The sequence below is a fragment of the Ochotona princeps genome, chromosome 13, assembly GCF_030435755.1.
Source record: "Ochotona princeps isolate mOchPri1 chromosome 13, mOchPri1.hap1, whole genome shotgun sequence".
Taxonomy (NCBI): domain Eukaryota; kingdom Metazoa; phylum Chordata; class Mammalia; order Lagomorpha; family Ochotonidae; genus Ochotona; species Ochotona princeps.
The window spans coordinates 20,736,265-20,755,043 of NC_080844.1; the positions used below are offsets into that span (position 1 = coordinate 20,736,265).

The window sequence follows — 18,779 nt, forward strand, 5'->3', positions numbered from 1 at the left end:
ACATAGTATTTCACAATATTTCACATAAATGTTAAATATGTTACTTGAGATATTTAGCAAACATATTTCCTATTATTGTTGACAATACTGATGAACACAATAATTTGTTGATAAAAGTTGATAAGCAAAATCACAAAAGGGAAGGATAAAAAGAATTCTAATCCAATACCCACATCATTATCTCAAAACTTCAACAATTCTATGTTCTTTTTTCTCCGTCCTGATTTTTGAGTGTCAGGTAAAGTGGATTTTCATGACAAAATTTGCAAATTTTTCTTAGCAATTTGTTTCACACAAATTGCTGATCATCACTGTTTGTAAGTAAATTCTTTGCACCTATTGTCTGTTCATTAAGTATCTTATTATATTAAAGCTTAATTTTACTCTGATACAAAAAGGATTTTAAATGTTTAGATAGTAAACATGTGATCAAAAAATGATAATCTATTTTATCACCTTTTTCATTAGCTCCCTATGTATGGCCATATAAATGATAAAATATGGCACAGAAAGGCTAAAAAAAACCAGTTACTGAAAATTGACATATTGCAATGCTTCGAAATGAGGATGAGCAAAGTTATGAAGAGGGTGGATCGAAGAGTAACAAATAATTTTTAAACACTCAGGAAAGACTACATTACTTATTTATCCTTAAAACATTTTTGGGTCTAGGAGAACTAAAATTTATCTTCTCTATAATTGTGGACCCATTTAAGCCACTTAGACCACTTACTCAGGATTCTAAAATGCAGCTTCAAAGCATTGTGCAATCAATGAAACTGGTTTCCTAAGTGCTGAAGATATTTATCTGCAAAACCTAACTCTCCTCCCTCCCACCCTGGCTTCTGCTAAAATAATACCACATAAAAGAGGTCCTGATAGAGCAAGACTGCTAGAATGCAATTTTGTGATTTTGTGTTAATGACAACTACAACTGTAGGCAGATTTCATTTTCTGGATAGTTGGAGAAGAAGGTTGGTCTCAATTATCTGTTCTGCTAAGTTAAATGTTATAACACCTTCCCTGATACAAAATGTGGCTGCTTCTTAAAAACCTTGTTGGAAAAATGAATAATAAGTCATTGTTTCAGGTGAAAAACATGAATTCATTAATGTAACAAACTTATTTTTCGAAGCACAAAGACTGTAAGACTCTGCATGTGCTTAATATTATTCTACAAACTCTTTTCCAGAGAGCATACTCACCCCATCTGGTCTGCCATCTGAAGCTGTGACAATCAGGATGTAGCGATCTGTGCTCTCCCTGTCCAGCGCCTTGCCTAATGTTAGAATCCCAGTCCTGGTGAGAGAGCAGAGAACATAAATAAGACACAAAAAAAGTGAGAGCTACAGAGAAAAGCTTCCTGCCATAGGGAACTATTTCTGGCATTTTTTTTTATCTTTACTAGTTATTGCCTAATTATTTGAAATGCACATGTTAGGGTTTACAATGGAAATCGAGAATGTTTTAGTAATAATGAATTGTAAAACAGAGTAAGTTAAATGAAATGCTTCTCCAGATTTCAGGAAAAAAATTCAGAAAAAAATCACCCTCATTTAAAAAGAAAACTGACTTCCTTGTAAATATTATAATAATACTGTTGAATCCCTTTATTCTTCAGTGGTTTTACCATTCTTTAAGAATGGTTTATTAAAACTAATATATAACAGGAAGGAAAAGAGAAATCAACAATACTGTGAAGTTAAATAACATGCTACTGAATGATTAATGTGTCACTGAAGAACTGAAAATCAAGAACCTTCATGAAGAAAATGATGCTACTGTATGATCTACGAGACACTGAATAATTTAATCAGAAGAAAGTGTGTTGAAGAGATGAAACTAATAAAAAAATCAAAATCCATGAAATATAGTTTTCTGCTGATTTTTGTTGATGAAATGTGTCTCCTGCAGGCAACAATTAGATGGGTTTTGTTTTTCAATCCAGTCTACTAATCTATGCATTTGATTGATGAGTTTAAGCCATTTACATTCAGGGTTAATATGATGAGTTTAAGCCATTTACATTCAGGGTTAATATGAATGGGTAGTAATTTGGTCCTGTCATTTTAGCTATAGACTGTTCACTGTTTTGTGGCTTTTCCTTTAAGGGGATGTATGGTAACTCTGTAATGGAAACTATCATATCTAGTAGCATTTTATTTAACTTCATGGCATTGAAAATTTCTATTTTTCTTTCTGTTGTTGATTTTGGATCGTGGCTTTTAATTTAAGGGGATGTATAGTAACTGTGTAATAGAGACTATCATATCCAGATGGGAGGATACAATGCAGTATGTATCTCTACTTCCAGACAAAAACGGACTCCCACTGAAACTGTTTACTATATCTTGACAATAGGATGCTGGACTCTCTGCCACTGTACATGTGCGCAATGCTGGACATATGACTGTGTATGAAGAACTATACTATAGTAACAATATAGGGGAACTCAGTGATGGGGGAGGGAAATGAGGAGGGGATAAGAGAATTCCCAGGGCCATGGAACTTTGTCATAAAATGATCATAATAAATAGAAGTAAAATTAAAAAAACCTAATATATAACATTTCTCAATTTATTATCACATATATGTCATTGTAAAAAAATAGAACATCTAAATTCCATCTTTGACAAACCCTAAAAATACAACTACTTTTCTTCTCAACAAATTTAAAATAACACAGGGTTATTGCAACATACTGTAATACATGTAATATATATGTGTGGTATGTAATACATGTAACATATATTTCAAATTTGTAATCATTGTGATCTTTTCATATAAATACTTTGGATTTACATGTATAACCACATTCAAATATATAAATAAAAGAGTAATACAACTATATATTTCACATTCTTCTCAAGAAAACGATGTGAATTAGAATTCATTATCTCACAATTCATAGAAACAAAGTTTTTGGATACATCAAGAATCTGAAAATTCGGGAGGTTCTTAACTTGCATGTAATGTAAGAAAATACGCATAATGGGCCCGGCGGCGTGACCTAGTGGCTAAAGTCCTCGCCTTGAATGTGCCAGGATCCCATATGGGCGCCGGTTCTAATCCTGGCAGCTCCACTTCCCATCCAGCTCCCTGTTTGTGGCCTAGGAAAGCAGTTGAGGACTGCCGAATGCATTGGGACACTGCACCTGTGTGGGAGACCTGGAAGAGGTTCCTGGTTCCCGGCTTCGGATCGGCGTACACCAGCCCGTTGTGGCTCACTTGGGGAGTGAATCATCGGATGGAAGATCTTTCTCTCTGTCTCTCCTCCTCTCTGTATATCTGACTTTGTAATAAAAATAAATCTTAAAAAAAAAAACCTTAAAAAAAAGAAAATACGCATAATGGAATATTATTCAGCTAGAAACAACATTGAAATTCCATTAGTTGCATCAGAATGGATGCACCTGGAGGACTCATGTTTTATGAAGTAAGCAGGAAACAACATTAAAGTTCTCTCTTGTTTGTGGGCTCTAAACAAAACAAAGTAAAAAAAAAATTCCTAGTTGTCTCAATTCTGTTGCAAATATACTATTTTGTGAAACTTTATTTCAAACTATTGTCAAATTGTTAAAAATCATATCACTACGGTTTGATTCATGACTGCTTTGATTACATTGCATATGAGGAAAACAAAACCTTGTCATTTTATTATTGCTCATAGCCATTATCTATATTCTGCTGAACTTCGGTCATTTTAGTTTGTATTTGGTGATTGCTTTATTAGTGCGATATGAAATCTTTGATATCATGCAAATTAAAAACATTATCTCAAAGTTTTCAACTGCAGCTTTAAAATAGCTTTGGGAAATCTCTTAACATTTAGAATAGTTTTTTTTTTAACATTTAGAAAATTTAAATTGCTTCTTACCTTTACACTATCTATAACAAATTGTTTTAACAGTCTGATCATTTGCACTGATTGCAGAATAATCTGACATTGTTATTTACATGGTTTTCAAATTGGGTGCAACAAGCATCTCCTATGGGAAATCATCCCAGGGTCTCTACCTGCTACCAGTTGGGCATGACCTAGAGCTTGTCTTGTCTAGGGTGTGACTTCCAACCCTGAATATAGATGTGACCTGATACAGAATTAGGCCTGCCTTTCATCCAATCACAGTGTCATCATTGGGTGAAGGGACTACCTGAAAATGCCTTCTTACCCTCCCTCTTCTTAGACCTTTATAAACCTGGAACTTTAGCTGATTGTTCAGTCTGAGAAGATTTGAGCTTGATTTTATACCAGAGTATTTTCTATCTTATCTTAAAAGTTACAAAAAGGTCAAGGCTTTTATGCTTGTTTTTACCTTTGTTTTACCTTCTGAGTAGATTACCATGTATATATAGATGAAGTCTGCTTGCTAAACATTCATCAAAACAAATGACTTTCCAAGATGTAATTTGCAAGTCCCAATAACTAGCTTTAACAGTTAGTTCCTTTTTACTCATTTTTATAAAAAACATTTCAAAAGTGGATGGTCAGGCAACAGGAAATTTAGCTTCAGAATATGGAGAGCTGGATGAATCAAAAGTGGCCAATCGCTGGCAATAGAAAGCCAGGCTAACAAAATCAGCATCCCAACAGTTCTCACCAGAGCAAAGCATTCAGCCAAGCTTCCAATGAATGGGGTCTCACCTAGACCCAGAGATGATTTTCCACAATCTCCCATGGAGGAGAGTACTGCTCAATGTAATAAAACATAAACATATTTGGTAAATATAAAAACTTGGCTGGTTTTTTATTAATAATATTCATTTTAATGTCCATACTTTTGAGAATAAGGAATGTTAATTAATTTATTCTACATACGGTAAGTTCAAAATCCAAGAAAATGAATGAAAATCAGATCAAAGTTTGATTGTGTTGTGCCTGTCAATATGGATGCAAGTTCTAAACATATGGTGGAAGCAGAAATTAACTGGCTTGGCTGTTTGTAATTTTTTAAATATTTTGTTAAAATAACTGAAAAACAATTCTCAGAGCCTGTTCATAATAATCAGGTTTGGATAAGCTTCCTACAACACAGATGGTTCAAATAATCTCATTCCAAAATGAGTTTGAGAAAGAAGAGTTTGACAGCTATTGCTTCTAAGACATTGTTCAAGTATGTTAAGAAACTTGAAGTTTGAAAAACCAGCCAGAGCAGTATGAAGGAAAGATACTTAAGTTACTATTTTCTGTTTCCCCTGCATGGTTTAATATCTCTTTGATCTTATAATACTCCTTGTATACTGAAAAAAATACTAGAGATGTATCTAGCACTGCTACTTAGAATGACAATTTACATAAACAGCTATTTTTCAGATTCTGGTGATTATGACAGATATAGGATCTGGGCTTACTTTGTGACCCAATATTGTTGGCAGTTGGATGGCATATTTGAGAGATCAACAAGGAAGCAAGGAATAAGAAAAGTCTTTTCAATCTGGGACAGACTGACATCAAGATCCAAGAGCTTCATCTGGGTCTCTCACAGAAGTATGATATACCAAATAAGGAAGCTAACCTTCACTGCATTACTGAGGCCATGAGCAGGGAGCAGGATCAGAAAGTGGAGCAGTGGGGACAGAAACCAGAGCCTATACAGAAAGTTGGCATTGCAGGTGGCTTTATGTGCTATACCACCATACCAGAATCAAAGTAAATCAATAGAAATTAGAGTCATATTTGATACTGTTGCGGACAGACAAGTTTTCAGATATAATTGAGAATCCTTTTAAGGCATCCTGGAAATAACTGCTGACAAGTCTTTTTTTTTTTTTTAGATTTATTTATTGTTATTGGAAAGAAATTTTCAGAGAGAAGAAGAAACAGAAAGATTTTCTGTCTGCTTGTTCACTGCCCAAGTGGCCAAAATGACTGGAGCTCAGCCAGTCTGAAGCAAGGAGCTAGGAAGTTCTTCTGGGTCTCTCACAAGTGGTACAGGGTTCCAAGGCAAGGCTTTGGGCCATTCCCTCTGTTTTTCCAGGCCACAAGCTAGGATCTGGATGGGAAGTGGAGCAGCCAGGACATGGGCCAGTTCCCATATGCGATCCCTGTGCCATGCAAGATGAGGATTTAGTCACTGAGCCATTGTGCCATACCTTGATGAGGAGTCTTAAAACGAGGTGGGTAGAATCTATCAGGCTGGGATACATTGGGCTATCTTGGGACATTGCATGATTTTACATTTTTTTAAAAAAAAATTTAAAAGAATTTTTCCTGAAGTATCCAAAATGGTGCTACTTAAATTTACAATGTTGAAAAACACCACACAGGAATAATGTCACTAAAAATGGTGAGGTGGGCAGCTCCAAAAAACAGACTCACCACAAAAACAAAAAAAAGATGAATGACAGGTAGATTACATCAACCAAAATGCAGTGAGGATTAAGCAGAAATCAAGGTGAAAACAGCAAGGAATGTCGTGTTTTTCCTGTTTTTGTTTTATGTGCTATTCTTTGACTAGATCGGAGTTTTGTTTAAGACAGCATTCAGCGCGATACCCAGGTCACGGTTCAGGGAAGAGCTTTCTTTCTGTACACATGAAGTTTTGTGGTGGTCTATTGTAGTCTGTCTTGGGCTGTGTAAATAAATCATGCATAACAATAGCATTTGTCTTTATTTCACGGAATCAGAACTTGAAGTAGAGAAACACTAGAATTCCTTTAATGCCTTGTAAGTCAAAGAACAAAGGCCTGTCATCTATGGCAAAAAAATAATGTGAAAGTGCATAGTAGGGTGATAATATTATTATAGGGTAATAATATTTATCACTAAGAGGAAATGCTGGATTGTTTTCCGAAGTGGACATTTTCTAAAAATATATGAGGATTCTTCACATTTTTGCCCTAAATAAGATACTTGGACCCATTACTATGGCAAATCAGGCTGAACCCCTGCCAGTGGCACTAGCATCCCATTTGGGCACTGGTTTGAGTCCTAGCTGCCCAACTTGTGATCCAGCTCCCTGATGATATGCCTGGGAAAGCAGCAACAAGATGGTCCACATTGTCAGGTTCTTACACCCATGTGGGAGACCCGGAGGAAGCTCCTGGCTTCTGGCTTGAGACAGGTCCAGATATCACCTTGGTGGCCATTTGGAGAGTCAGTAGGCGATGGAAGATGTCTGTGTTTCACTCTGTAGCTCTTTCCAATAAAGATAGCCATAATTTTTTATGTATTCTTGGTACATGTTTTGTTTTTTGGAGCTAAAAATGCTTTCTAAAAATAACACTTGTAAATTGTAATATTATTACACTCTTAAACAGCCTGTATCACATGCAATAAGATACTGTGATGTAACCAAGGAACCAATAATCAATGACAGACTGCTTATGATCTACATCAAAGAAATGAAAAGCCTGATATGCTTTTAATACCATGTTATTCCATAATGGGTCAGGAGTGCAGAGAAATCTTCCACCTTCTTAGAGTGTGTGAGGAAGATGTTAAGTATAACCTATCAAGATTTATTTAGATATTCCTGAGATCAATACAGTGGCTTGCATATTTGTTGAAATTTTTACTATTCAGTCATATATTGGGTTTATATTCTCATTCCTTCAGGGAGTAAAATCCCTCACAATCACAAAGAACATATTAGAGTATAGCAAGAAGTCACATGTGACAGCAGTACAACTGTAGCTTGATATTACAGAGAATAAGCAAATGATCTTGGTAAACCCTGACACTTCCTTTCTATTCCCATTCCTACTTCTCTCAGTGGGCTTGATTTACATTGTGTCTGACATGTTCAAAGAGATCAGTGCAACGCCATGAGTTCTGAATGCAAAGAAGCCTAGTGTGGTTACGCATGCTGTTCTGTCGTTCTCTTCATTGCTCTCCTTGGCTCTTCTCTCCTCTTCCTGTTCCCTTCCCTTCCCTCCCATATTCTCTTCGCCTCCCCCCTCTCCCCTCCGTTGCCCTTCCCTCTTCTTTCTTTACAGATTTTAGCCTGTGTGAATACGAAGGATAGACATTTGCGGCACCTTAAATATGTTTGTAACAAACGTTGCCTTACAATGTCAGTCTTTTTTAGAACTGTCCTTCTTGTCACAAAAAGGTGACAATTTTAAGGGGTCCTAATTAATCTCACATTACACATGCAAATAAAGTGCTTCCACCTTGGTGGATTTTACATAGTGCAAGTGCTTACAATAAATGTATGGTTTTCTGTGTGAGGTTTTTTTTTTTTTTTTTTTGGTTAAGCATTATCCTCCTAACTCTCATTAACATTCATAGAAAACAGAAAAACACACAAACAGCTGAAGGCCTCTGATTAAAGTCCTCTCGTTAAGAACACAGTATTCAAGTTTTAATAAGGGAAAAATCAAGGTAGAAATAATTTTCAACTCACGTTTCTGAAAGATTAAAAACTCGTTGAGGATCTCCATTCTCAATGGCATATGTTATTGAGTCTCCTTCTCTGTCAGTTGCCTTCAGAGAGAAAAGAAATTTCAATTACCATGTAGTTTATATGGCTACTATTCAGTATAAAATAATAGAGAAGCTTAAACTTAGTACCAAAATTAACCATTATACTCTGAAAAAGATTAAAGCATTGTTTAGTAGCAAAGTTTTACTAAAATAAGTAATTTAATATCTGTTCCCCAAAGATTTTCTATATGTTCATAAAATCTTATTGTGAGAAATATAGTGGTAATTTCCCAAAGTATTGTTTATTTAAGTTGCTGAGCCTTAGTTTTCCTGTCTACAGTTTAAACAATGCTTTCTATACTAAAAAACACAAATTATAGTATCAAGAAGTTATTACAACAAACTTTTTTCTTTGTATGCTTAGAATATGTTAATACAGGGCAGACATGCTTGAGCACATTTCCACCTACTCCATGTTTCTGATCTAGCTTTCAGCTGAAATGCCTAGAAGTTAGTGACTGAAGGCCCGAACATCTGGTTTCTCTCGCCCACATGGGAGACCCAGGTGAAGTTCCTGGCTCCTGACTTTTGTCTAATATAGTTCTGGAATCCACAGACATTTGTAAAGTTAACTGACACCTCTCTATTGCTCTCCCTTTGCCTCTTCCTCTCTCCTGCTCTCATTCTGATATTTACATAAGTAAATCTTAGAGAAAAAGGAGCGCAGCAAGATAATAATTCAACTCAGGTTTATGGTTAAAGTATCTCAAATCTGTAGTCAAAGAGTCTGAATTTTAAACTATCTACTGTGCGATTATTTTTCTATGTCTTCCTTTAGAACATTTTAACAGACATTGGAATGCTCAGTTGAAAAAGTACATGATATGGCACATTCATACAGGATCAAAATATTATTTCAATCTCATAGTTAACTGATGAAGATATTGAAGAACTGCCATCCAATGAATTCTAAAAGTTGTTATAAAACACTTTAAAAATAGTGAGAAGTTGGGCCCGGCGGCGTGGCCTAGTGGCTAAAGTCCTCGCCTTGAAAGCCCCGGGATCCCATATGGGCCCCGGTTCTAATCCCGGCAGCTCCACTTCCCATCCAGCTCCCTGCTTGTGGCCTGGGAAAGCAGTTTAGGACGGCCCAAAGCCTTGGGACCCTGCACCCGTGTGGGAGACCTGGAAGAGGTTCCAGGTTCCCGGCATCGGATTGGTGCGCACCGGCCCATTGCGGCTCACTTGGGGAGTGAATCATTGGACGGAAGATCTTCCTCTCTGTCTCTCCTCCTCTCCGTATATCTGACTTTGTAATAAAAATAAATCTTTAAAAAAAATAGTGAGATGTACGTATAAGAGTTTAAATAAATTTAACAATACATGACATAGGAAATAGCAACACTGAAACCAAATCAAATTGAATTGTTAGAAATGAAAAATTCAATACAACAAATTTAAAAATACAATGGAATATTTCAGTAATAGAATAAATCTGGCAGGAGAAAGAATTTCATATTTGGAAGGTACTACATGGAAAATGTCCAAACAATCAGAAATTTGAGAGAGGAACTGAGTAAAGCTAAGAAAATCATACAAGAATTATGGGACACCATCAAAATATCAAACAAGAGTCATAGGAATTCCTGAAAGTTTGGAAAGAGAAGTTGGGTTGAAAAATGTATTCAACAAAGTAATAAATTAGAACTTTCCCAACATGCAGAAAGGAAAGGGAATTCAAGTTTAGGAAGGACAGAAAACCCAAAATAAACCTAACCAGAAATGATTCTCACCTTGGCACATAATAATCAAACTCTCTTCAGTTCAACATAAAGATAATTCAATAGCATGTAATATCAGATAACTTTTAGAAGGACACTAATCAGACTCATGGCTGACTTGGCAGAGGAAATTCCACAGGCCAAGAGAGAATGGGATGATTATTCCAGATGCAGGCATCTTGTTAGAACATCATGGAGTGAAAGAAGCAATCAGCAAGTCACAAGACCCCAGAAGATATGCAAATATTTGGATACTGAACAAATGCTGCTAAAAGAACAATGGTTTATAGAAGAAATAAGAAAAAAAAATGGAATGAATAAAGGCATCAACACAACCAGAACACGTGGGACACAGTCAAGGCAGTGCTATGGGGTATGTTCATCGCAATTAGTGCCTACATGAAGAAACGAGAAAAGTGCCAACAGAGTTAAACAACACTCAAGTTGGATCATTCACCCACAGCAGGTGGTTTTGTCCTTGGCATTCAGGGATAGTTTAACTACAAAAATCAATAAAGCAAATAGACTACATCAATAAATTGAAGAAAAAAACCACCATATTATCAACTCAATAGATGCCAAGAAGGCATCTGATATAAATCCAACACCACTTTATGCTAAAAGTCCTAAGCAAGATAGGCATAGAAAGAACGTTATATAACATAATCAAAGCAACTGATGAAAAGAAAAACAATGTCACGATCACACTCAACAGAGAAACACTGAAGCTTTCAGAGTAAGATATGGACCAGACATGGTGTCCACTTTCACTACTGCTATTCCACTCAGTAATGGAAGTTCCTCACTAAAACTATTAGGAAAGAAAAAAAAAAATCAAAGGAATTCAAATCAGAAGTGAGAAATTAAAAGGATCCTTATTCGCAGGTGACATGATTCTACACATAGAACCAAAAGAAGCAAAAGCATATTGGAACTCATGAGTTTGGCAGGGTTGCAGGGTATGAAATCAATGCATTGATGGCCCTCCATGGTAGAAAAAGAAGTTATAAGAACACTTTCCTTTAAAATACTGGAGAGGACCTTAAATACATTGAAATAAATATAACCAAACACATGGAATACCTCTATGATGAAAACTAAAAAATATTTAAAAAGAAATAGAAGACATTAAATGATAAAGAAATGTACTGGATTGGTACAATCAATATCATGAAAATGTCCATATTACTGAAATAACTCACAATATCAATGCCATTATAATCAACATCTCAACATTCTTTTCAAAGCTTGAAAATATTACACAAAAGTTCATCAATAGGCCTAGTGCAGTAGGCTAGTGGCTAAAGTCCTTGCCTTGTATGCTGTGGTTCATGTTGCAACTGCTCCACTTTCTATCCAGTTCCCTACTTGTGGCCTGGGCAAACAGTTGAGGATGGTCCAGAGCCTTGGGACCCTGCACCCAGACGGGAGCCCGGGCAGAGGCTCTGTGCTCCTGGCTAAGGATCAATTCAGCTTCAGCCATTATGACCACTTGGGGAGTGAACCAGTGAATGGAAAACCTTTATCTCTGTCCCTCCTTCTCTGTAAATCTGTCTTTCCAATAAAAATAAATAAATCTTAAAAGCAAAGAAGTTCATTAGGAAACAGGAGAGAACATGAGTAGGCAAAGCTATACTGAAAAATAAAAATATGGACTCTATGTTTGGTATATGTTTGCAATGGGGGAATCTCAACTGAACTTGAACTGTGGTTATGCAACAAGGTGGAGGAATCCACCATGGTGGGAGGGTTTGGAGAGGGGTGGGGAGAATCCAAGTACCTATGAAACTGTGTTACATAATACAATGTAATTAATGAATTAAAAATAATAAATAAATTCAAAAAAAAATAAAGGTGGAAGAATCACAATTTGAGACCTCAAGACATGCTACAGGGCCATGGTCATCAAAACAGTCTGGTGTTGGTAGAGAAACAGAGAAGATCAATAGAACAAAATAAAAACCCCAGAAGGGAGCCCACACATATATACCCAACTCAGCTTCAACATGAGAACTGAATATAACTCAGGGGAAATGTTGTTCTCCTCAACAAATATTTTTGTGGCAATTGGCATCTGCCTGCAGAAGTGAGAAGCAAGATACAGATGTTTCACGTAATACAAAACCCAGCCCTAAATGGATCGGGGACTTCAATCCGCACCCAGAAACTACAGAACTGCTAGACAAAACCTTAGGAAGCATTCTTCAAGATACAAACATTGGTAAAGAGTTCCTAGAAAAGATATGAAAATCACAGGCTGTCAAAGCGAAGATAAACAAATGGGACTGTACCAAAATAAGAAGCTTCTCTACAGCAAAGGAAACGATTAGCAATTTGAATAGGCAACTGACCCTACCACACTATACAACTGATAGCGGACTAATACCCAGCATTCACAAAAAGCTTCAGAAACTGAATGACAGGAAAACAACCTTGTGAAGAAAAAGGGCAAAAGAAATGAGCAGGCATTTTTTTAAAAAAAGTATTTTCAAATGACCAATAGACATATGAAAATATGCTCAGGCTCTTACCCATTAGTAGAATACGAAGAAAAACCAAATTGAGGTTCCACCTAATTCATGTGAGACTGGCCTATATTTAGCATTCTGTCAACAACACCTCCTGGCAAGGATGTGGGGAGAAGAGTACACTCCTTCACTGTTGGTAGGAGCGTAGTCTAGTACAACCACTATGGAAGCCAGCATGGAGAGTGCTAAGAGAACTGAACACTGACCTGCCATAAGACCCAGCTATCCCAGCTATCCCACTCCTGGGAATATATCCAATGGAAGTGACATCTGTATATGAGAAAGTAACCTGCAACCCTATATTGACAGCAACACTATTCACAATATCAAAGACAAGGAAACAGCCCAAATGCCCATTGAAAGAGGAATGGATAAAGAAACTGGGATATATCTACTTCACAGAACACTAATTTTAAAAGAATGAAATTCTACCATTTGTAACAAAATGGCTTCAACTGGAGGTCATTACACTCAGTGAAATAAGCCAACCCCCAAAGGAAAAATAATTATGTATTCCCTCTGATATAAGGGAATATTAATGCAAAATACAAAACAAATAGATATATAGGCAAGCATGTATAGATTTATAGGTAAGCATCATTCTCATAGATGAACTATGTTATGGACACTAGCATACCAGGAAGTGAAGATACACTGCGATATTAAATTCTACTCCTGGATAACAGGAGGACTCCCAATAAAAGTGTTAAATATATATTGACAATAGGGTACTAGATTTTTCTGTCACTTTCTATACCGGCAATGACATGATATACTTAAATAGCTGAATGTTGGTCCTGTGACTCTGGGTGAAGGGCTGTACTATTGTAATATTATATAGGGGAAAATGGTGGTAGTTTGAGAATAAGGATGGAGGAAGGGAAGTTAGAGGAGGGACTACATACACCTACAAAACCTTATGGAACATAGTAACAATAAAAAAATACAAAAGAAAAAAGGCCAAAAGAGATGTCTCCTGCGCATGCCCTTCCTTCCCCTGTTCCTCCACATGGTCGTCCGTTCCCTTCCTCCTCTTTTTCTTAAAGAAATATTTTAAAAATACATACGGCCAGATAAATAGAATGATAGATGTAAATGTTTTCCCAAAGTTTTCTATCCTTTGGTAGATAAGTAAAAAGACAAAAGAGAAATACAAATAATCATGATTAACTTCTGGAAGAAAGACAACATTGTCCTGTATCTAGGAGACTACATTTTACCATCAAAGAACTTACGTTATTTTTGTTTGCGATTCACTTTCAGTGGGTCATTTTTACTTGTTATTTTGTTGGAGATATTACCAAGTTCTTTTATTTGAAATACAGTTTTGTATTTTCACTTTTTTGAGATAATATTTTAACATCTTGCATGTTCATCAAAGCCAAAGGAAATAAATTCTGAAACAAGATAGCTTTGTGTAAACAATTAAAAACTCAGATTAACTTTACATCTCTTAAGAGTAGCTGATTTACTCTAGTATTTAATATATTTGTGAGATGAGAACACTGTCACGTTGTGCCACTTTATTTTTTATATTGATTATTTCCATTTCCTGAGGTACTTTGAATATTTATTCAGTTTTATTTAATGATTTAAATCCCTCAGTCCTTTAAGTATTGCGAGTGCCCACTATTTGCTTCTTCATTAAGTCACATTGCATTTACCTTGGAACTCTGAAATCCGAGATTTGAAATAATATCTTTAATTTTATTCCTAATTTTATCCTCTTTGCTAATACTCTTGTTTCAAGAATTGCTGAAAATGATGTAGTTATTAGCAATGATTAATAGTTTCTCAGTGCAAAATGCAAGATGAAAGAATGCTAAGTGTGTATTTGTGAAAACTGCCAATTATACATGTGTATGTTAGCACTTGTATGGAAAAATTTACCTTTATTTACCAATATGCAAAGAGGAGAAATAATACATTGATAAATACAACTCCATTTCTGAACCTGGAGTAGTTTCTTCTCTTTTTTTTTTATGTTCTTTTTTAGTGAGGGAAACAGAGGGTATGAATCAGGAAAATAACTGAAATAATGGAAGCATTTTCTATTTTTATTTTATTAGTATTATTGGATTTTCTGAATCTGTGTTTAAAAAGTATTCAAAACCAGAAACTAGATATGTAATTGGATTATCCATTTTCGTAAGAATCTTTTCCGCACAAATATCATTTTATGCTGGTTCCTTTTCATTTAAAATGAATAGTTTTTTTAATCTGTAAATCAACTAATACTAGTATTTAAGTAGAGTATCACCATTAGCTTTTCTTAAGATAAATTGGGTCTCCTACTGTTTTCTTGAGATAATTGATGCAGATTAGCTATTTACTGAGTATACCTAAGTAACATAGCTTTTATTTCTTTTAGACATTAGAGAAATAATGGCATTTATACTAAGCTTTAATTAACAATAGCTGGCATTATTTGGAGCAACAAACAGCCTTAGGTCATGGCATGTAGCGTGTAAGGTTTATTTAAGAAAAAACACAGGGAAGATTGTTTATTGCCAAGTAAAGGTAATACTAATCACTGTTATTAAAATACCAGCTATTAAGCAGTGATTTAAGCAAATGTTCTACATTGAATCTCAGAATTTAAGTGAGATGCTTCTGTTTTTCATTTGATTTTAGCAAGTACAGAGAGGTTTAATTCTGTTGAGTTAAAAAGTCAAGCAAAGCAACATAAGATGTCAAATGTATGTCAAGCAGGCATAACAGAAGTCAATTTTGTTTGAGTCCTACTGTATAGCCTTCTGGAGAGGTATGAACTACTGCTTTACTCAATAAATTATGTTGAAAGATCATTCATCATGAGTAAACCAATGTAGGTCATTCCTATTCCACAACAATGATTTGAAGAGGCTAAGGAGTAGAATTTGACTATCATCTAGAAGGCTCAAGAGAGTCCTTCCTGACAGTAGAGGAGACATAACACAAAACTAAAAACATAATTTTAACTAATGACCAAAGGGCTATTAAGTGCCTCTATCCAAATGATAGAATTAAGCTTCACTTTTAATTACGTGATTTTCTATAAGAGTTTATTAAAGATATCATCTTGCATTTCACCTTACTATTCTTAAATTCCTATTTTTGTAAGAAAGAATTTGATCCTGTTCAGTTTGTTACCAGTGATATTGTGGACGAGAACATTCTTTGCTGGGGGTAGGGTGGGAAGGACACTCCTGCACATTTATGATATTTGCAACATCCCTGGCCTCTACCCCAAAACGATCTGTATCTGGCCAGCTGTGACAAGCAGAAATACGTGCAGGTATTTCTTGTGGGACAAATTTCACCTGAAACCCACTTCTTTGTATCAGTCTCATAACATATCATCTGGCATCCCATTCATGTAAAGACACTTAGCTCTTGAAATTGCATCATTCCATGAAATCTGGAATATAATGTTGCTGGAAATCGGAGTTACAGTGGCCGACCATTTATTACTCATCTCCAAAATCATTCATCAATTTATACAGTTCTCTTTTGCTCTAATGATTTAGTTTTCTAGGGAAATGGTTGGCAGAAATTCTAGTTAATGTCTATGGCATAATTCCCCACGCCTGTCAAAAGGTGCCCATTATAAGCACAGACTGTGATGCCAGAGTATTTAGGAGGAATACAAAGAATTCTAAAATTTTAAAGTACAAGAAAATGTTTACAACTAATCTAAATCAGGAACATTTTGGGGATCAGAAACCCAGGTTTACATTTAGACTGAAGAAACTTCGTGTAAGTCTGAAACCACAAAGGAGAACACTGCTGCTAGTTAAGTATTCAGACTGAAGCTTTTGTTCAGTCTCTCAAGAAAAGTTTTCTACTTTACAATTTTAAAATGATTTAAGCTTTCTGAGAAATGAAACTGAAAATCTTTCCTAATACTCCAAATACAAATGCTGATGCCACAGAATTTACTTTTGATTTACAATATTTTCTGCTACATGAAGTAGTTTTAGAGTTTGCTACTTGCCAGGAAAATCATTTTGCCAGGAATTTTTCATAGTTCAGCATGCTCAGGCTTAGAATCAAGTAGCTGTGGCAAGTGGGGAGCAGGTGTGAGGCTTCTTCAAGTCTTCTCAAGGTTAGTCACCCCACTTTTCTCACAAGGGTTGCCATTGGCAACCTTATCAGAAGCAGGGGAACTCCCAAAAGGTTCAGTCTCTTGACTCATTGATTTTAACACCCTTTTCTTCACTTTTTTCCTGACAGGTTTGTCTCCTGTTATTTTTTGTTTTCAGATTCTGTGGTAACATTAAGATGTGCCTCTAAGATCCTCCTTTTGTAACTGGAGGGACCGACCCTTTATATATTGTTAATGCTGCTTGATTTCAACCCTCTTATTCAGTAGACGACTCACTTGAACAGTCATCCTGCCCCTGAAGAAACTGCTTTATAATATAAACTGCACTGGCATTGATGTAGGTTTTAAAAGGATCAGTTACGTTTTCCAAGGTTACCACTCTTAAGGGCTATCTCAATTCCAGAATTCTTCATGGGCTCAGCTGAAGACTTTCCGGGGATTGCATTGGAGCTCAATTTTCCTCAAGTCTAACCATGATTCCTTTCCTCTTATACAGGAATTGCTTCCCAATCTCTCCTTAACAAACACCCAGCAAGAGAATATCTTGAAGACTGTTTCCTTGGTTACTCAGCATTAGGCAGATGCTTACTTAATACCTAAAGGGAAGTCTCAATCTTACAATTTGATGCGGGTCAAAAGTTTTAGACAGAGAACTAAAGTGGAAATATGACTCACTAGTTATGAGCACATACTGATATGAGTCCATTACATCAGATGCAGTGAAATAAGGACTGCATGAACATGAGCAAAGAACTGGTTACAAACTAGTGTCTAGGAGAATTTCCACATTTAAAAATCAAGGACATGAGGACCAAGACTACAAAAGGAGCTGCTTATAATTTATTTAAAATTTTGGGTTAAATATTTTGGCAATTTTGTGTAGTGAATACAATATTCCAATAGATGTATACATCACAAAGTGATTGAACTGGAAAACTATCCCTTTCATTTCCTGTATGGGGAAGTGTAGCTGTTCTACTGCCAGGAACCTCTTCTGGGTCTCCATGTGGGCACAGGGTCCCAAGGCTTGAGCCACCATCCACTGCTTTCCCAGACCCTAAACAGGGACTGGATCTAAAGTAAATCAGCCAAGATAGGAACCGATGACCATATGGGATGCCAGTGCTTACAGGCAGAGGGTAAACCAGTTGAGCCATCACATCAATCCTGCTACTCCACTGTTACTAGTCATTATTTCATATTCATATCAACTATTTTGATAAAATAATCTAACATAATTCCTGATTACAATGAAGTCAAGAGAATAATAGGAGGGAGAATGACAAAGGCTTACTCTAGTATGTTCAGTATATTTGAGAAATTTTTGTAGTGAAGGGAAACACAGAAACACATGCGTAGCTTATGTGATCAATGCAAATTTTGTAGTTGCTGTTTTTTGACTAATACTTGATACTGTAGTAGCTTTTGAGGCTGATACAAATTATCAGGTAGGGTAACACATGCTTACGATAAAAGAAGGAAAGAAGATAACCGTGAAGCAATGTTCATGAGTGACTAAAGAGGATATGAATGGACTCCAGTAAAGTCATTACAAAGGACTCACAAATAGGTGAAGTGTTATATGTGCTTTTAAAATGTATTTAATTTGAAAGAGTTATAATAAATGAGTAAATTGTGTGTGTGTGAGAGAGAGAGAGACAGAGAGACAGAGAGAGAGACAGAGAGTTTCTTTCCACTAATATATATCTCAGATGGGTACAATAGCTAGAATTTCATTTGTATCTCCCACATGGGTGGCACAGGCCCAAAACTTTCTTCTACTGATTTTGCTGGCCAGTTGTTAGGGAATTGGAACAAAAATGGAGCAGGTAGTGTGCAAATTGGGCATCATACTGGATGCTGAAGTCTCAAGCCTTACCCATAGTGGCCTGCCCACAATGCCAGTCCCAGGGTGCTATGATTTTAATATGCACTGACACTCCTAAATTACCTCACTGGTACCAAATGCTTATGTGGTCCAAACAAAGGTGTTAATTCTGAAAAGAAATTATTAT

General features: G+C 36.0%; 1 protein-coding gene across 1 annotated transcript in view; it reads right to left on the reverse strand.

Moving 5' to 3' along the window:
- The window catches only part of PCDH15 (protocadherin related 15), a 548,396-nt gene that overhangs the window by 203,210 nt on the left and 326,407 nt on the right, over positions 1-18,779 (reverse strand). The window contains exons 15-16 of the mRNA XM_058671280.1: positions 8,349-8,428; positions 1,206-1,299 (exon numbers count right to left, since the gene is read on the reverse strand). Coding sequence (XP_058527263.1) covers positions 1,206-1,299; positions 8,349-8,428 — 174 coding nt within the window. The remainder of the gene's footprint in view (positions 1-1,205; positions 1,300-8,348; positions 8,429-18,779) is intronic.